Here is a 20,954-nt window from a genome sequence, read left to right on the forward strand (position 1 = left end):
ACCAAGGTTGGCCACTTTGCCTCTCAGTTTCTTGGCTACCAGCAGCATGACTCCCAGGAGCTGCTCTCCTTCCTGCTGGATGGGCTTCATGAGGATCTCAACCGGGTCAAGAACAAGGAGTACATTGAGCTGAGGGATGCCGATGGTAGGCCTGACCAGGTAACAACCTGTAGTAGAAAGAGTATGGGGAGAATAATTGTAAAATACCACCATTGCTCTCCAAGCTGAAGTAAACCTAAGGCACATTTGCATTTCATTTTTCCTCACACTCACCCTTTAACAACTTTCAGGAAGTGGCAGAGGAAGCGTGGCATAACCACCGGCGACGTAACAACTCTGTGATTGTTGACACCTTCCACGGGCTGTTCAAGTCCACCCTGGTTTGCCCCGAGTGCCGCAAAGTGTCGGTCACCTTTGACCCCTTCTGCTACCTCAGTGTGCCCCTGCCTGTTAGCAAGGACCGGGTGATGGAGGTCTTCTTCGTTTCTCTGGATCCTGTGGCCAAACCTGTTCAGGTACAAGATTAATCTTCCTATAGTTGGCCCTACATCATGCTTTTTATAGGTAATCATCTGTATTGATTTATTTGTATTCTTTCCCACCAGTATCGCTTGGTTGTACCCAAAGCTGGAAAAGTGTTTGACCTGTGCTCCGCTCTCTCGGAAATGACCAACGTCTCCGTTAATCAAGTGAGACAACTTTTTAAAGCCTCCGTGGTAGAGCATGCTGTGGAAAAGCTATTGTCATTCATCACATGAAATATTGAGGTGATACTGAACTGTGCCTCTTATTTCAGATGGTTGTGGCTGATGTGTTCAACCACCGCTTCTATAAGATCTACCATGCTGATGAGTCTCTAAGCTGCATCCTGGACCGGGACGACATATTTGTGTATGTAAAACCAGCTTTTACCTCCACACCAAAAACATACTTTTTCGGTATTTTCCTGTTTGCTCGTTTGCACCAGAATCTCTCCTGACCCCTGTCTGTGTGTGGCCCTGGCAGGTATGAGCTGAGCAGTGGCTCTGTGGAGGAGGAGGGGGATGAGGTGGTGCTGGCTCTGTACCTGAGGGAGCGTTCTCATTACAGGGACTCCGGCTCATGGAGTAGCAGCTGCGGTACGTCCCTGTTCGGACACCCACTGCTCATGGCTGTGCCTCGAGTCCAGTGCAGCCGCAACGCCCTCTATCACCTCTTCCTGCAGCGGCTAGCGTGAGTTACTGACGCAGGCCAAACATCAGCTAAAATATCGTTTGTTTTTTTAAATGGAATTTAATTGTGATGGCTAGTTGTAAAGATGCTGTACTGTGCCTTGTCTGAGAGAGAGGCCTTTCTCTCACAAGAGGGCGGTTCAAATTGCAGGGGACATTCTAGGAAGAACTGTTTACGTTTTTTCGCTACTGCACTAAGTGCAGCTGCTGTACGCTATGGGCACAGATAGAGCAAGGAGCTTGTTTATAAAAATATTTTTTATGGGTGCATCAAAAGTAAGTCTCCGGTCGAAAAAAATAAATAACGTCATTCATTCTTCAAAACATTTTTCTATCACCTACACTTGATGCTAGTTAGCTAGCTAAGGTAACGTTTGCAATGCTAGGTAGGTAAATATTATAGCTAAAAGCTTAGCTTGCTGCAAAAGAGCTTGCTAAGATTATGTATATAATGTATACACAATCAAATATTATTTCAAAACATTAACAGAACGTAAGGCTTTTATAGCTCTAATATAGCTAATTAGAAGCTGATCTCTGCTGGATGCATTTACGTTTAGCTCGTTTGAGTTTGTTGCTGTTAGCTAGCACATGCACAAGCTGTACTGCAGTATTTGTATTTATTATGGATTCCCATTGGCAGCAGCTACTCTTCCTGGGGGTCCAGCAAAATTAAGGCAGTTTATAAAATTTTTAAACATTACAATACATTCACAGATTTCACAACACACTGTGTGCCCTCAGGCCCCTACTCCACCACTACCACATATCTACAGTACTAAATCCATGTGTGTGTATGCATGTGTCGGTGCCGATCTTTGTTTGTGTTGCTTCACAGTCCCCGCTGTTCCGTAAGGTGTTTAACTATCTGAACCACCCATAACCGGATCCGGGATAATTGTCATCAGCAACGCTGAATAGCATAGCGCCACAGTCAAATAATATTACTAGAAAATATTCATGAAATCACAAGTGCAATATTGCAAAACACAGCTTAGCCTTTTGTTAATCCACCTGTTGTGTCAGATTTAGAAATTATGCTTTACAGCGAAAGCAATACAAGCGTTTGTGTAAGTTTATCGATCGCTCGACAAAACAAGTACACTTAGCATCAGGTAACTTGGTCACGAAATTCAGAAAAGCAATCAAATTAATCGTTTACCTTTGATCTTCGGATGTTTTCACTCATGAGACTCCCAGTTAGACAACAAATTTTCCTTTTGTTCCATAAAGATATTTTTTATATCCAAATACCTCCTTTAGTTTGGTGCGTTATGCCCAGGAATCCACCGGAAAGAGCGATCATGACAAGGCAGACAAAAATTCCAAATTATATCCATAATGTCCACAGAAACATGTCAGACATTTTTTATAATCAATCCTCAGGGTGTTTTTCAAATATTTATTTGATAATATATCAACCGGGACAGTTGGCTTTTCAGTAGGACCAGGAGTAACAATGGCCGCCTTTCTCTTTTGCGCACAATTCACTCTGAGAGCCCCCACCTATCCACTTACGCAATGTGGTCATTCACGCTCATTCTTCAAAATAAAAGCCTGAAACTATGTCTGAAGACTGTTGACACCTTGAGGAAGCAATGGGAAAAGGAATCTGGTTGATATCCCTTTAAATGGAGCAATGGAAGGCTATGGAACATGGAGTTTTCAAAATAGAAGCCACTTCCTGGTTTGATTTTTCTCAGAGTTTTGCCTGCAATATCAGTTCTGTTATACTCACAGACAATATTCTGACAGTTTTGGAAACTTTAGAGTGTTTTCTATCCTAATCTGTCAATTATATGCATATTCTAGCATCTGGTCCTGAGAAATAGGCCGTTTACTTTGGGAACGTTATTTTTCCAAACATAAAAATAGTGCCCCCTAGCTTCAAGAGGTTATTAAGTCCAATACAGCAAATGAAAGAAACTTCTTGTTAATCTTCCCATCGTGTCCGATTTCAAAAGGCTTTACAGCGAAAGCACAATATATGATTGTTAGATCAGAGCCAAGTCAAAAAACACAGCCATTTTTCCAGCCAAAGATAGGAGTCACAAAAAGCAGAAATATAGATAAAATTAATCACTAACCTTTGAAGATCTTCATCAGATGACACTCATAGGACATCATGTTACAAAATACATGTATGTTTTGTTCGATAATGTGCATATTTATATCCAAAAATCTCTGTTTACATTGGCGCGTTACATGCAGTAATGTTTTGATTCCAAAACATCCTGTGATTTTGCAGAAATACTCATAATAAACATTGATAAAAGATACAAGTGTTATTCACATAATTAAAGATAGACTTCTCCTTAATGCAACCGCTGTGTCAGATTTCAAAAAAACTTTACAGAAAAAGCATAATCTGAGAAGGGCGCTCAGAGCCCAATCCAGTCAAGAGAAATATCCGCCATGTTGGAGTCAACAGAAGTTAGAAATAACATTATAAATATTCACTTACCTTTGATGCTCTTCATCAGAAGGCACTCCCAGGAATCCCAGTTTGGCAATAAATGACTGATTTTGTTCCATAAAGTCCATAATTTTTGTCCAAATAGCCACTTATTGTTAGTGTGTTCAGCCCAGTAATCCATCTTCATGAGGCGCGAGCACTACGTCCAGACAAAAACTCAATGTTCCGTTACAGGTCGTAGAAACAAGTCAAACGATGTATGGAATCAATCTTTAGGATGTTTTTAACATAAATCATCAATACAGTTCCAACTGGAGAATTCCATTGCCTGAAGAAAAGCACTGGAACGAGAGCTAACTCAGTCGGGAACGCCCGTCACCAGCCTGAGACACTCATTCAGCTCCCATTCCTCCCTCCTTTATAGCTGAAGCCTGAAAGAAGTTTCTAAAGACGGTTGACATCTAGTGGAAGCCTTAGGAAGTGCAACATGACCCCATAGACCAAACTTTGAAAAACTACAAACCTCAGATTTCCTTCTTCCTGGTTGGATTTTTCACAGGTTTTCGCCTGCCATATGAGTTCTGTGATACTCACAGACATCATTCAAACAGTTTTAGAAACTTCAGTGTGCATATATTAGCATCTGGGACAGAGGTGGCAGTTCACTTTGGGCATGCTATTCATCCAAAAGTGAAAATGCTGCTCCCTATCCCAAAAAGGTTTTAATCTGTTTTTTAAATCACATTTTTTATGGTGTTGAATGATGAACTGTAGTCAATGAACAGCATTCTTACATAGGTATTCCTCTTGTCCAGATGGGATAGGGCAGTGTGATGGTGATTGCATCGTCTGTGGACCTATTGGAGCGGTACGCAAATTGAAATGTCTAGGGTGACAGGTAAGGTGGAGGTGATATGATCCTTGACTAGTCTCTCAAAGCACTTCATGATGACAGAATTGAGTGCATTTAGTTCAGTTACCTTTGCCTTCTTTGGTACAGGAACAATGGTGGCCATCTTGAAGCATGTGGGGACAGCAGACTGGGATAGGGAGAGATTAAATATGTCTGTAAACACACCAGACAGCTGGTCTGCGCGTGTGCTGAGGACGCGGCTAGGGATGTCGCCTGGGCTGGTAGCCTTGTGAGGGTTAACACGTTTAAATGTCTTACTCTTGTCGGCCACGGAGAAGGAGAGCCCACAGTCCTTTGGCCCTGGCCTCATCGGTGGCACTGTATTGTCCTCAAAGCTGGCAAAGAAGGTGTTTAGTTTGTCTGGAAGCAAGACGCCGGTGTCCGTGACGTGGCTGGTTTTCTTTTTGTAGTCCGTGACTGTCTGTAGACCCTGCCACATACGTCTTATGTCTGAGCCGTTAAATTGTGACTTGTATTCAGGCAGTTTATGCAATGTCATCTTGAAAACAGTCATCTTGAAAACAACACTAGGGTGTTGTAATGGATCTTGTCCATCAGTGGTTTGATTCAGTAGCTAAGATGGGGAGAAATCTGTCCATAATAAAGCGCTACTCTGCCTTAACAACACTATTAACAAGGCAGGTCCTATAGGCCCTAGTTTTGTCGCACCTGGACTACTGTTCAGTCTTGTGGTCAGGTGCCACAAAAAAAGGACTTACAGTGCCTTGCGAAAGTATTCGGCCCCCTTGAACTTTGCGACCTTTTGCCACATTTCAGGCTTCAAACATAAAGATATAAAACTGTATTTTTTTGTGAAGAATCAACAACAAGTGGGACACAATCATGAAGTGGAACGACATTTATTGGATATTTCAAACTTTTTTTAACAAATCACAAACTGAAAAATTGGGCGTGCAAAATTATTCAGCCCCCTTAAGTTAATACTTTGTAGCGCCACCTTTTGCTGCGATTACAGCTGTAAGTCGCTTGGGGTATGTCTCTATCAGTTTTGCACATCGAGAGACTGACATTTTTTCCCATTCCTCCTTGCAAAACAGCTCGAGCTCAGTGAGGTTGGATGGAGAGCATTTGTGAACAGCAGTTTTCAGTTCTTTTCACAGATTCTCGATTGGATTCAGGTCTGGACTTTGACTTGGCCATTCTAACACCTGGATATGTTTATTTTTGAACCATTCCATTGTAGATTTTGCTTTATGTTTTGGATCATTGTCTTGTTGGAAGACAAATCTCCGTCCCAGTCTCAGGTCTTTTGCAGACTCCATCAGGTTTTCTTCCAGAATGGTCCTGTATTTGGCTCCATCCATCTTCCCATCATTTTTAACCATCTTCCCTGTCCCTGCTGAAGAAAAGCAGGCCCAAACCATGATGCTGCCACCACCATGTTTGACAGTGGGGATTGTGTGTTCAGCTGTGTTGCTTTTACGCCAAACATAACGTTTTGCATTGTTGCCAAAAAGTTCAATGTTGGTTTCATCTGACCAGAGCACCTTCTTCCACATGTTTGGTGTGTCTCCCAGGTGGCTTGTGGCAAACTTTAAACAACACTTTTTATGGATATCTTTAAGAAATGGCTTTCTTCTTGCCACTCTTCCATAAAGGCCAGATTTGTGCAATATAGGACTGATTGTTGTCCTATGGCCAGAGTCTCCCACCTCAGCTGTAGATCTCTGCAGTTCATCCAGAGTGATCATGGGCCTCTTGGCTGCATCTCTGATCAGTCTTCTCCTTGTATGAGCTGAAAGTTTAGAGGGACGGCCAGGTCTTGGTAGATTTGCAGTGGTCTGATACTCCTTCCATTTCAATATTATCGCTTGCACAGTGCTCCTTGGGATGTTTAAAGCTTGGGAAATATTTTTGTATCCAAATCCGGCTTTAAACTTCTTCACAACAGTATCTCGGACCTGCCTGGTGTGTTCCTTGTTCTTCATGATGCTCTCTGCGCTTTTAACGGACCTCTGAGACTATCACAGTGCAGGTGCATTTATACGGAGACTTGATTACACACAGGTGGATTGTATTTATCATCATTAGTCATTTAGGTCAACATTGGATCATTCAGAGATCCTCACTGAACTTCTGGAGAGAGTTTGCTGCACTGAAAGTAAAGGGGCTGAATAATTTTGCACGCCCAATTTTTCAGTTTTTGATTTGTTAAAAAAGTTTGAAATATCCAATAAATGTCGTTCCACTTCATGATGATGTCACACTTGTTGTTGATTCCTCACAAAAAAATACAGTTTTATATCTTTATGTTTGAAGCCTGAAATGTGGCAAAAGGTCGCAAAGTTCAAGGGGGCCGAATACTTTCGCAAGGCACTGTAGGAAAATTGCAATTGGCTCAGAACAGGGCAGCATGGCTGGCCCTTGGATGCACACAGACAGCTAATACGACCCAGATTCGTTACAATAATATGCATGTCAATGTCTCCTGGCTCAAAGTGGAGGAGAGATTGACTTCACAACTTGTATTTGTGAGCGGTATTGACATGTTAAATGGACCGAGCTGTCTGTCTGAACTACTGGCACACAGCTCGGACACCCATGCATACCCCACAAGACATAACACAAGGTTTCTTCACAGTCCCCAAGTCCAGAACAGACTATGGGAGGCTCACAGTACTACATAGAGCAGGGATGCAAACTAGTCACCTTTCTGCGAAATTCGCCGTTTTGAATCCAAAATACGTGACCTATGTGATTTGTGTATATCCGATGAGGACAGTTTGGGTGGGGTGGGGGGGGCGGTTGGATGACTACTGGCTGAATGCAAATGATGCGCGCGTGGAGCAATACTGGCTGTATCCAAGGCTCAGCCAATCGTTCACATAACAGAATGCAGCACACGAATGAAGAGAGAAGAGACGACCAATTCGCTAGTTACTGCCAGTGTTGCCAACTTAGTGACTTTGTCGCTATATTTAGCAAGTATTCAGACCCCTTTAGCAACACATTTTCAAAAAAACGACTAGCGACAAATCTAGCAACTTTTTCTGGTGTTATTGGAGGCTTTGAGACTGAAATGAAAGCACGTATCGTTCTTACTCTTCTCAATGAGCAGCAGGTGCTGCCGTGGGCCCCACCTCCATCCCAAAGCACTCGCAGGCGGCCCAGTCCTCACGCATCAGTCCCTCCCAGCTGCAGTCAGAACAGGAGATGTTCATCCTTCCGCGTCTAGACTGCAAATGAATCACGCATGTGGGAAGCCACCGCTGGCTGATCCGGCCCTGGCTTACATTTAAAAAAACAAGTAACCTGAATTAGGGCCAGACTAGTAGTTACCATAATTTTCTCGCATTGCCATTGACAGTTTTTTCTATTGTCTGTTTTTGGTCCATTTAGATTGTATACAAATTTTTTTTGAAAATGTTCATGTTTTACTGTGACTTGTTGTAGGCTCCTAAGTGGACCAAAAACCAAACCAAATTAAATAAACTAAGTAACTCCGCCAGAGTGTCTCTCTTGGGTCACTTTTGCCTCTCCCGAGCCCGGATAAAGGAGGAGGGTTGGAATTGTGACATTAAAAAAAACAAGAATCGTCTGAAGACAGTTAATTTGTAGTTCTAAACATATTTAGGGTGTTTTTTTTTCTCTCCCACGACGTTATTCCTCTCTCCTACAGAGTCCATCACAATTACATGCAACATGGCCAATTATGCAAATTAGGTGATGTCATTTAGCGACTTTTAGGACAGCCAATAGCTACTTTCCTTACTGAGGAGTAACATTGGTTACTGCATCAGGGCGTGCTCTGGAAAGACAGCGGGAGAGAGGAAAGGCAGTTTGTCAGTTACAGCAGTGTGTCCCCTGAACGATAACGAAGAGGTAGGTGAGAAGCCTGACCACGGAGACGGGGGGGGAGGGGTGAGAAGGTGATGAAGCTACTTCATGAGCTGTAACCGAAAAACAACTGGCATTTGGAAAGTTTGAGGTGAGGGAGAAAGTGTGGTGGAATAAGTATTGTTAGCGTCGTTAAGTAACATTATCTTACTAGCTGGTTCGAATTATCTGTTAGCTAGCCAGGGAAATGATGACCATTAGCCAACTTAATTGATCAAATAATTGAGTTTAGAGTGTGAAAATTGGCTGGCTAATAAAGTTGTTAGTATCCTAACCAATTCGCTACGACTCCTTACCATTCCTCAAGTTAGTTGCTTACTGGACCCTGGCAATCTGTGTGAAATGTTAACTAGCTAACGAACTTATCTTTTCCCCCTACAGTATGTGGTTAATTTTCAGAATGAGAGAGTTAGGTGAGAATGAGGCGTTGCTTATTATTAAACAAGTGTAGCTGGAGCTGGGCCTGGCTTAAGCTGGATGCCACTATAGAGGTGAAAGGAACACCACACATGTTCCCTCTTTTTCAATACAGTGGATTAAAAGGGGTATGCCAGGTGTACTCTGCCTGAAAGAGACCAATTATGCCAACAAAGGGTATCATGCTCTGCTGGCACATTGTAGAACAGATGTATGTCCACAGGCAGAAAGTGTACAATGTAATAATGTGTAGCCCAAATATATTGCTTTTGTGTTGAACTTGACAGTAACACTTGTTTGAGTGAGGGGGGATTATTACATGTTTTTACTCAGTGAATGTTATTTTTGCACATTTGTAGCCTTGTGCACTTGATCAATGTCTATAGTGGCCACTATAATAGAGAAAATAGAATGCATGTTTGTTTTGTTCTGTTTCTACTTTAAGATGTTTGTTTCCCCAAGTGCAATATTTAGATGTGTGTGTGGTCACAAGCATTGTATTATAGAGGCTGTCATGGCTAACTGCAATATTAGTGTATTGTTCTTTCTAATTTGCAGTAAAGTCTATGCAACAAATAAGTGAGTTAGGTTCACATTAACCACTTTTTATTTTACACACAGAGACTGATCATGTAGATCATTTTCTTTGTTTAATTAGTTAAAACCTGCATTTCTCCTTAGCATGGATTTTGTTTGCATGTTTCAGTGCAAAACAAAAAGTGTCACCTTTTTGGGCCCTCACCAGTTTGCATCCCTGATAGAGCCATGACTACATGGAACTCTATTTCACATCAAGCAACTGATGCGAGCAATAAAATGTAGATATTATTTTTTTTTAAACACCTTGGGTGGGTACTGTGAAGCAACACAAACATAGGCACAGACACAATAACATATGCACTATACATACACTTGGATTTAGTACTGTAGATATGTAGTAATAGTGGAGTAGGGGCCGGCGTGTGTTGTGAAATCTGTGGATGTATTTTAATGTTTTTAAAAATGTATAAACTGCCTTGGTAGCAGCTAATGGGGATCCATAATAAATACAATACCAATACAACATGCCTTAGACCAGAGATAGGATTTCCCAAATTTTCCCCAAAGCAGATGTCCCGCCCCGAAAATGAGAGAAAGGCCTATTGTGTGGTCATGTTTTCACAGACGGTATGTCCGACCACCAGATCCCTCAGAGGAGGATGAAGATGACGAAGAACTTTACAAGATCCAGACCAATGGTGTCAGCGATGGTAATCTGATCTCATTTAGCAAATTGTTAATACGCTGGACAGAATTGGTTTATACAAACTACGGGTTTTACTTATTGTCTCCATTTTAGAATGTTGTCTGTCTCCACAGATGATGGTGAGGATAATGGTATGAGGCCAGGACCCTTTAAGAGAGATGACTGTTGTGATGGTGGCCAATGGGATGGCCAAGCGGACGGCCCTGCTGTGACCCAAACTCAGCCAGAGCAGACACAAACCCAGGAGTCTGGAAAACAGGCTCAGGCTGAGGGGGCCAGTGGAGAAGTCAGGGCAGGGTGCAGCACAAAGGACAGTGCCTCGGCATCCTGTAGTGCTGGAGCCAGTGCTGGAGTTCCAACAAACAGCCAGCAGGGTGCAGGCCTTCAGCAGCAGCAGCCATGTGAGACTGAGGAAGAGGAGGAGAAGGGTGAGTGCCCCCCGCATACCAACGAGAGGCAGGCCAAGAGGAAGGGCTACCAGGCCAGACGCAGAAAGTTGCTCTTCTCCATCCACGCTGTCAACTCCAATGGCACTACGGAGAGAGGCATGGGAGAGGACGGCAGTGCCTTCTCTTTTAGCTGTGAGTCTGACTACACATCACATTCACACTGCCAACTGCTTTGTCACTGTTGTAGCTAGGCTTATATGCTCTTCATATGTTTTAGAGCCAGTAGCTGTATGTGACACAGATGGTTAGCATCCACTTGTGAGTATTTTATTTAATATGACTGTGTCCCTTTCACAGCTCAACCATATGTGGCCATTGACTGGGATCCTGACATGAAGAAGAAATGCTACAATGAGAATGAGGCAGAGGTATGTGTGAATCACGCTTTACATTTTAATAAAGTTTATGTAAAGTATTTAAGTTTGAAAGTGTGTTTGGGCCAGCAGCGTGAACATAGCCTTGTTGCTGGTCATTTAGCAAACTCCTCACATCTTTCTACCCACAGAAGTATGTAAAACACCAAAGCATGGAGGTCCCTCATCAGCAGACCACAGTGCAGCTGCAGGAGTGCATAGAGCTCTTCACCACTGTGGAAATCCTGGAGGAAGAAAACCCCTGGTACTGCTGTCCCACACCTGGCATTTCATTCTATGTATCTAACAATAATTATGCTGAATATAGTTAATGGTCCAATTCAGCCGTTTTTATCTCAATATCAAATCCTTTCTGGGTAACAATTAAGTACCTAACTGTGATTGTTTCTTTTTGACCCTTTGAATTGAAAGAAAAATTGGTTCTTAGCAAAGAGACATTTCTCAAGTAAGAATTTAGCTAGGACTATCTGGGAATGTTCTGAGAAGGGAAAGGAAAACTAGCTGTTATTGTCAGAGAGGTTTGGAACTCTTATTGGTCTATTAACTATACTTAACATAAATACAACATGCAACAATTTCAAAGATTTTATTAAGTTACAGTTCATATAAGGAAATCAGTAAGTTGAAGTAAATTCATTAGGCCCTCACACGACGGGGAATACAGATATGCATCTGGTCACAGATACAGTTGAAGTCAGAAGTTTACATCCACCTTAGCCAAGTACATTTTGTACAAGTTTGTCACAATTCCTGACATTTAATCCTAGTAAAAAAATCCCTGTTTTAGGTCAGTTAGGATCACCACTTTATTTTAAGAATGTGAAATGTCAGAATAATAGTAGAGAATTTACTTCAGCTTCTATTTTTTCACATTCCCAGTGGGTCAGAAGTTTACATACACTCAATTCATATTTGGTAGCATTGACATTAAATTGTTTAACTTGGGTCAAACGTTTCAAGTAGCCTTCCATAAGCTTCACATAATAAGTTGGGTGAATTTTGGCCCATTCCTCCTGACAGAGCTGGTGTAACTGAGTCAGGTTTGTAGGCCTCCTTGCTCGCACACGCTTTTTCAGTTCTGCCCACAAATTTTCTATTGGATTGAGGTCAGGACTTTGTGATGGCCACTCCAATACCTTGACTTTGTTGTCCTTAAGCCATTTTGCCACAACTTTGGAAGTATGCTTGGGGTCATTGTCCATTTTGAAGACCCATTTGCAACCAAGCTTTAACTTCCTGACTGATGTCTTGAGATGTTGCTTCAATATATCCACATAATTTTTCTACCTCATGATGCCATCTATTTTGTGAAGTGCACCAGTCCCTCCTGCAGCAAAGCACCCCCACAACATCATGCTGCCACGTCTGTGCTTCACAGTTGGGATGGTGTTCTTTGGCTTGCAAGCCTCCCCCTTTTTCCTCCAAACATAACGATGGTCATTATGACAAAACAGTTCTATTTTTGTTTCATCAGACCAGAGGACATTTCTCCAAAAAGTACGGTCCCCATGTGCAGTTGCAAACTGTAGTCTGGCTTTTTTATGGCGGTTTTGGAGCAGTGGCTTCTTCCTTGCTGAGCAGCCTTTCAGGTTATATCGATATAGGACTCGTTTTACTGTGGATATAGATACTTTTGTACCTGCTTCATTATCTTCACAGGTCCTTTGCTGTTCTGTGAATGATTTGCACCTTTCAAACCATAGTCCATTCATCTCTAGGAGACAGAACGCGTCTCCTTCCTGAGCGGTATGACGGCTGCATGGTCCCATGGTGTTTATACTTGCGTACTATTGTTTGTACAGATGGCCATGGTACCCTCAGGCGTTTGGAAATGGCTCCCAAGGATGAAAGACTTGTGGAGGTCTACATTTTTTTTCTGAGGTCTTGGCTGATTTCTTTTGATTTTCCCATGATTTCAAGCAAAGAACCACTTAATTTGAAGGTAGGCCTTGAAATACGTCCACAGGTACACCTCCAATTGACTCAAATGATGTCAATTGGCCTACCAGAAGCTTCTAAAGCCATGACATCATTTTCTGGAATTTTCCGAACTGTTTAAAGGCACAGTCAACTTAGTGTATGTGAACTTCTGACCCACTGGAATTGTGATACAGTGAATTATAAGTGAAACAAACTGACTGTAAACAATTCTTGGAAAAATTACTTGTCATGCACAAAGTCGATGTCCTAACCGACTTGCCAAAATGATAGTTTAACAAGACATTTGTGGAGTGTTTGAAAAAATGAGTTTTAATGACTCCAACATAAGTGTATGTAAACTTCTGACTTCATCTGTACCTTAAAACAAAAGGTAGGGGCATGGATCAGAAAACCAGTCAGTATCTGGTGTGACCACCACTTGCCTCATACAGCGCAACACATCTCCTTCGCATAGAGTTGATCAGACTGTTGATTGGCTGTGGCAAGTTGCTAGATATTGGTGGGAACTGGAACACGCTGTCGTACATGTCGGTCCCGAGCATCCCAAACATGCTCAATGGGTGACATCTCTGGTGAGTATGCAGGTCATGGAAGAACATACATGTTCAGCTTCCAGGAATTGAGTACAGCTCCTTGCGACATGGGGCCGTGCATTATCATGCTGAAACATGAGGTATTGGCGATGGATGAATTGACATGACAATGGGCCCCAGGATCTCGTCACAGTATCTCTGTGCATTCAAATTACCAATCTATAGTAGTGTTCGTTGTCCGTAGTTTATGCCTGCCCATACCATAATCCCACCGCCACCAATTTAGAGAAATAACCTTTTTGTGTGTATGGAACATTTCTGGCATCTTTTATTTCAGCTCATGAAATATAGGATTAACACTTAACATGTTGCGTTTATATTTTTGTTCAGTGTAATTTACTGCCTGGTGACATCACCTGGCAGGCCAAAAGTCCATCCCACTAAAACAGGCTGAAATGTCAGGTGTTCAGTTCATACACTAAAACGGCATTATCATTTTCACAATTTCACAGTATTATTCCAACCTCATAGTGTGGAAATGTATATAAAGGTAACGTTTTTCACTGTGCTGGGCCTTTAACATTACATTATTCCCAGAAAAAGCTGAAGACTCCATTTTGAATATCAGTAACATTTTACATCTTACTGTTAAAGCTCTGATTCACCGGTCGGATTGTCAAACGTTTGCCTCTGAACCTCTGAACAGTGTCGGCTGTTAAGCTCATTTGTGTTCACACAGCAAAGATCTCAGAAGTCATCGGACACTCAGCCATGTTTAGAATACTCAAAACCAGAAGGTGGCAGTAGTGTTTTTTGGCAATGCATATCCTTGCTTATGGTCTTTTTTTCCCTTTTTTTTTTTTTTAAAAGTCCTTGTTGACACTAGCCATATGGCCACAGCTAGAAAACTACCTAGCAAGATGACGAAGATAATTTATTTCACTCTGTGTAATTCCATACTGCCAGTGCCTGTCCATAGCCAAATGTTGAGCTTGCTAGCTAATGTTAGCATATTCACTAGCTAGCACAACATAGTGCAGTGTCCTTAGCTAGCTAACTCGTGGAAACTAGGTAATCCATTGATTTAATTATAATGTCAATACTAGCTTCAGTGGTTAGCTAGCTTTGGGGAAGTATATAGTGTTGGGTGCATTTGCGCCTGTGCACTTAGCTAGCTACCATCCCATAGCCATATGAAGTGTGACTGGCTCATCCGTGGATGTACGGAAAAAAAGTCATTTTCTTGGCCACTGATAAGCGTTGTGATGCTTCTGAGAATCAATATGTTGGTTGCTACCAGGTCAGCACGCAGCAGGTACTGCTTTTGTTCTGGTAAGAGAAGGAACGGCCTCCCACTGTGATAAGTACCTATCGGCAGTGAGATCTCGGGTTTCGTGCGTTATGTTAAGTAGCTGTGATTTGTGTGCAATTGTCTTCTGTCTTGTGTTGTATATGTTTGCTGCAGGTACTGCCCAATATGTAAGAAACACCAACTGGCCACTAAGAAACTGGACCTGTGGTCACTGCCTGAGGTTCTCATCATCCACCTGAAACGCTTCTCCTACACCAAGTACTCCAGGGAGAAGTTGGATATCATCGTTGACTTTCCTCTCAGGTTGGTTATATCATGTCTCTCTTTTACTGTAATATAAAACATTCTGTACATATTTACATTTTTAAGTGGGAAGGATGTCAGTGTGACTATTACTCTTCCACACCTCCACTCAATCCACTATAGAGTTATTAGTGCACTTTTTCACAGGTGCTATCTTCATCCAACCCGTTTCTCTTTATTGCAGACACCTCGACTTCTCAGGTTGTCTGCTGAGGAAGACTGGTACAAACGGAGAGCCACCCAGCCGATATGATCTAATAGCAGTTTCCAACCACTACGGCGGACTCCGAGATGGACATTGTGAGGTTTTGATTTTGTATGTCATACTTTGTCATATGTCTTCAATTTTGTTCAACGCATTTTTCTGCTCTCTCGACAGACACCAGCTATGCCCGGAACAAAGACAATGGACAATGGTATTACTTCGATGACAACAAGGTGACGTATGCAAGGGAGGAACAAATTGTGGTAAGTTTAGCTGCTGAAAAGTTTAGAATTCCTTCTTTAAAAATGTTTTCTCCCAATGTCCTCATGATCTCCCCTCCCTTGCCTATACCCTTCCAGACTAATGCTGCCTACCTCCTGTTCTACCACCGACAAGACAAGATTCGTCAGCCCACCTTACCTCCCCCCTCGGACAGTTCCTCCTCTCCCACCCAGCCTGCTAATGTCACTTCCCACAAACATGATGGGATGGAGAGAGCCACTTCCTGTGTCAACATGGAAACAGACTGAAGCAGATTTTTTTTTTTGTCATCTTTTTTTTCTCCGAGTTGATGGGGCTTTGAATTTATATTTTTTATTTTCTATTCCAAAAAACTTGAACCGTCTGCCTCTCCTCTGTATTGAACAAGGTGTGAGAAGTGGAGGCTAGATTCTCAGGCTGGTGCAGAAGCGTGAGGAATGCAATTTATGCTTCTTCTACATTTTTTTTAATGATCTAGTAAATCTGGGGAGACCAATGTAATAGAAGAATGTTGAATGATGATATCTGGTATTGCTTAACCACAGACTAAGGTATGTAGTATCTGTCTATGCTGATGCATAATGGACCCCTTAGTGTTTAGACATAAGCAATTATAATTTAGTTGGTTCAATCAAGACCTATGAATTGTGAATATCTGTGCACCACTATTCATCTCTGCTATGATGCATTGCTGCAAATATTACCTCAAACTTTGATTATTGCTGTTGAGCTCAATTCGAGGAAGATTTCCTTGAGGCACTTTGAATAGAATTGAATACATTTTGCTTTAGAAGGTAAATCACTAACGACACGGATAACTAATTCAGTTTACTCCTGATTTAAAAATGAGATTACATTCCCCTGTTACTCAATGTTCTTTATATCAGGGACTGCATTAACAGAAAGAGAAACATTACAATGTGATTTATTTACACTACATGGCCCAAAGTATGCTCGTCAAACAACGTATTCCAAAATCATGGACATTAATATGATTTTGGTCCACCCTTTGCTGTTATAACTGCATCCACTCTTCTGGGAAGGCTTTCCCCTAGATGTTGGAGCATTGCTGTGTGGACCTGCTTCCATTAAGCCACGAGCATTAGTGAGGACGGGCACTGATGTTATGCAATTAGGCCTGGCTTGCAGTCGGTATTGCAATTCATCAAAGGTATTCGACGGTTTGAGGTCAGGGCTCTGTGCAGGCCAGTCTAGTTCTTCCACACTGATCACAACCAACCATTTCTGTATGGACCTTGCTTTGTGCACGGGGACATTACCATGCTGAAACAGGAAAGGGCCTTCCCCAAACTGTTGTCACAAAGTTGGAAGCACAGAATTGTCTAGGATGTCGCTGTAGCATTAAGATATCCCTTCACTGGAACTAAGGGGCCTAGCCCGAACGATGAAAAACAGTCCCAGGCCATTATTCCTCCTCCACCAAACTTTACAGTTGGCACTATGCATTTGGCCAGGTAGCGTTCTCCTGACATCCGCCAAACCCAGATTTGTCTGTCGGACTGCCAGTTGGCGTGATTCTTTACTCCAGAGAACGTGTTTCCACTAGCCCAGAGTCGTCTACTCCAGCCGATGCTTGGCATTGCGCATGGTGATCTAAGGTTTGTGTGCGGCTGCTTGGCCATGGAAACCCATTTCATGAAGCTCCCGACGAACAATTATTGTGCTGATGATGCTTCCAGAGGTAGTTTGGAACTCGGGAGTGAGTGTTGCAACTGAGGACAGACGATGTTTACGCTCTACTTGCTTGAACACTTGATGGTCCCGTTCTGTGAGCTTGTGTGGCCTACCACTTCGCGGCTGATCTGTTTTTGCTCCTAGACAATTTCCGCTTCACAATAACAGCACTTACAGTACAGGCCATTCTACTGTCAATATTTACCTATGGAGATTGCATGGTTGTGCTCGATTTTATACACCTGTCAGCAACGGGTGTGGCTGAAATAGCTTAATCTACTAATTTGAAGGGGTGTCCACACACTTTTAGCCATGTAGTGTAGAACAAAGGTAAACAAAAGACCGTAGTATTCGAAACAAACACTTTGAATACAGTTGCAGGTGCCATGGAATAGCTTTGTATATTTTCTCTTGTGATCCATTTATTTTTATTATCAGAGCAGGTATTTGTTTTTACTTCACTTACAAATACACATTGGGCATCTCAGCACTTCTGCAGATCTTCCATTTCTGGTTAGGATTATCTTTCCACTATCAAGAATGATTTTGATCATCTCTGGTGCAGGACATTAACAGATGCATATTCTTGGGATTTAAAAGGAATTTGTACTCTTATCTTAGTAAAAGCATATAGCTACACATTTACAATTTAGGTATCACAGTTGTATTATAGTCTGCGCAATTTCTTAATGAAGAGTAATGAGAAATACAGCAAAGTGCTTTCTGGATAGAGCTCTTAAATTATTTTTAAAGCCCAACTGTACAGTATTTTTGTATTGTAATAAATGTATTCTTTGATCATCTGGATCAGATGCAGGGGATTGCCGATTTATTTACTTTACTTAATAATAGATGGAATATTTATTGTATAATCTTTTGTAATTAATAAATTCTGATTCTGATGACAATAGTCATGAGGTAGATTTTTCACTTTTACATGACAGCCTGGCTTTCCTGATATCTTTTTAACAAATTATCAGGATTCATAAACCCTTGATCTAAGGTGGCTGTGAGAGCTGGTTAACTCTAGCCCATCTCTAGAGATGTACTGCAGTTTAGATTGGGCTGTGGCCATACTCTGATTCCCAAGGCCTGCTTCGTTTGGGTTCTTTATTTCCCTGATATAGTAATATACAGTATATAGGAACATAATACTGTCAGGAAACCTGTGAAAGGACAATCTTCAAATTTGTCACATTGGTACAGTATGTTAAAGCACAATTTTGTATAGAAAACACCTTTTGGTTTCTACTGTAAACAGTGAGCTAACATGCATGAGGTTAATACCAACCTGTCTACACAATTATCTTGCTCACCAACACCTGTTTGATCTGAAATTGCTGTTCACAATTTAGCAGCCATTTGGTACAAGGGAGTGACCGGAATGTTATATTTTAGTGTTAACACATGATTGGTGATACTGCTGTAAATGTCTGGGCTTTTAGTGGGAACAGAGGAAGAACTCTCCAAGGTGGCTTTGTGCTTTTTCTGAACTATCTGGAATAGACGACAGGTTGCCATAACAAACAAATTCATTGGTCCTCCCAAACTACTTAACATCCAGTATGATACACAGGGAGCCTAACTCAGATATTTTTCCACTAATTGATATTTTACCAATAATTGGGCAAAATATCAGAATTGAGCTACCTGTATAAACTCAGCCTAACATCCACATTTAGGATGTTATAGTGCACTGAATATTGTACCAACTTTATTATAGGAGGAACTTTATATAAGGTAAAGTTTTAATATTTATACCCCAATGAAAATTGGCATTTCACACTTGCATTGTCTTCCTTTCAGTTCAATGTGGCGTTGACTTAATGCAGTGAAGTTGCTGCTTTCCAATGAGTATGTGAAATAAAATAAATCAATGATGTATGTGTCTGATTCACTCTTATACAGTGTATAATGTGGATAACACATTGTACTTCTGCCTCAGGATGACATGGTTAAACATCCAATTATGATATACTTGTACATGTGTGCATAAAGTGGGAAGTAGTTTGTGGAGATGTGGCGCCACAAATAATTTCACATAATTTAGGGAATGATTTGTACCAAATACAATGCTTTTAGTTTTTGAGATGTTCAGAAACAGTTTATTACCGGCCACCCATTCCAAAACCGACTGCAACTCTTTGTTAAGGGTTTCAGTGACTGATGCCTATATGGTTCATGTCAGTGGCAGGTAAAAATAGAAAAGAGTAGAGGGCTTAGAGAGCTGCCCATGTTTGACATTAGAGAAGCTTCCATTAAAGAAAACCATTCATGAGTTGAATTAGATTGCCATATCATTGATTCAGAGCTGAGGTTGAAAATCCATAACACATATGTTTTTTCAACAACAGGTATTGTTCAATAATATCAAAAGCTGAACTGAAATCTAACAGTACAGCTCCCACAATCTTATTATTTATACCAATCATCAGTCATTTGTATCAGTGCAGTGCATGTTGAGTGCCCTTCTCTATAAGCATGCTGAAAGTCTGTTGTTAATTTGTTTACAGAAAAATAGCATTGTACTTGGTCAAACCACATTTTTTCCAACAATTTGATAAGAGCTGCCAGCAAGCTTATAGATCTGCTCTTAGAACCAGGGAAAGCCTCATTACCACTCTTAGGTAGCGGAATGACTTTGGCTTCCCTCCAGGCCTGAGGACAAATATGTTCCTCTAGGCTCAGATTAAAGATATGACAGATAGGAGTGGCTACAGAGTCAGCTACCATCCTCAGTAGTTTTCCATCTATGTTGTCAATGCCAGGAGGTTTGTTAACAATACTTTTCCCACCTCTCCCACACTAACTTTACAAAATTCCAACTTGCAATTATTTTCTTCTCATTATTTGTTATTTTTATGCATGAATATGATGGCACATTGTTCGTTGTTGGCATTTCCTGCCTAATTTTGTCCACTTTGCCAATGAAGTAATCATAAAAATAATTGGCAACTCATTTTGTACATAATGTTGCCGCAACCGTCTCTTATGACCAAAAATAACTTATAGAAATCTGGACTGCGATTACTCACCACGGTCTAGCAGAATCCGTTTTCTTCTTTCACGACTGATGAGCCCGAGGCGGAGGATATACAGCTCCCTTGGGAACAGGCCCCGACTCCCGTGAACTGCGTGAAAAGGAGGCGGAGAAAGAGAGGCCGGAGAGCGGGTTGCCTTCTGAGAATTCGGAGGCGATCAAATATCGCAATATCAGCATACAGCTGGCTGGTTATATGATGTACCGGCAAGATAGAACAGTGGCGTCTGGTAATTTTGTAAATAACAGCGTTTGCACCATATCTAAGGAAGTCTCGAGCTATTGCTCGCCTGAGGTTGAGTATATCATGATAAGCTGTAGACCACACTACCTACTGAGAGAGTTCTCATCTGTATTCTTCGTAGCTGTATACATACCACCTCAGTTAAGACGTTGGCACTAAGATAGCATTGAATGAGCTTTATTAAGCAAACAAGAAAACGCTCACCCAGAGGCGGCGCTCCTAGTAGCCGGGGACTTTAATGCAGGGAAACTTAAATCAGTTTTACCAAATTTCTATCAGCATGTTAAATGTGCAACCAGAGGGAAAAAAACTCTAGACCACCTAGACTCCACATACGAAGCTCTCCCTCGCCCTCCATTTGGCAAATCTGACCATAATTCCATCCTCCCGATTCCTGCTTAAAAGCAAAAATTAAAGCAAGAAGCACCCGTGACTAATCAATTGATCAATAAAAAGTGGTCAGATGAAGCAGATGCTAAGCTACCGGACTGTTTTGCTAGCACATACTGGAATATGTTCAGGGATTCCGCCAATGG

At 41.6% G+C, this 20,954-nt stretch overlaps 1 protein-coding gene across 3 annotated transcripts in view; it reads left to right on the top strand.

Annotated features, from left to right (window-relative positions):
* The window catches only part of LOC139416255 (ubiquitin carboxyl-terminal hydrolase 11-like), a 31,765-nt gene extending 12,749 nt beyond the window's left edge, over positions 1 to 19,016 (top strand). For all 3 annotated transcript variants that reach the window (XM_071164699.1, XM_071164700.1, XM_071164698.1), the window contains 13 exons: positions 1 to 159; positions 291 to 515; positions 606 to 689; positions 797 to 891; positions 1,006 to 1,212; positions 9,980 to 10,065; positions 10,175 to 10,642; positions 10,808 to 10,878; positions 11,016 to 11,128; positions 14,824 to 14,973; positions 15,158 to 15,273; positions 15,353 to 15,441; positions 15,538 to 19,016. In XM_071164699.1, the coding sequence (XP_071020800.1) occupies positions 1 to 159; positions 291 to 515; positions 606 to 689; positions 797 to 891; positions 1,006 to 1,212; positions 9,980 to 10,065; positions 10,175 to 10,642; positions 10,808 to 10,878; positions 11,016 to 11,128; positions 14,824 to 14,973; positions 15,158 to 15,273; positions 15,353 to 15,441; positions 15,538 to 15,708 (2,034 nt within the window). In that variant the 3' untranslated portion in view covers positions 15,709 to 19,016. The remainder of the gene's footprint in view (positions 160 to 290; positions 516 to 605; positions 690 to 796; positions 892 to 1,005; positions 1,213 to 9,979; positions 10,066 to 10,174; positions 10,643 to 10,807; positions 10,879 to 11,015; positions 11,129 to 14,823; positions 14,974 to 15,157; positions 15,274 to 15,352; positions 15,442 to 15,537) is intronic.
* The last annotated feature ends 1,938 nt before the right edge of the window (positions 19,017 to 20,954 follow it).

The sequence above is a fragment of the Oncorhynchus clarkii genome, chromosome 9 (genome assembly GCF_045791955.1).
Source record: "Oncorhynchus clarkii lewisi isolate Uvic-CL-2024 chromosome 9, UVic_Ocla_1.0, whole genome shotgun sequence".
Lineage (NCBI taxonomy): Eukaryota > Metazoa > Chordata > Actinopteri > Salmoniformes > Salmonidae > Oncorhynchus > Oncorhynchus clarkii.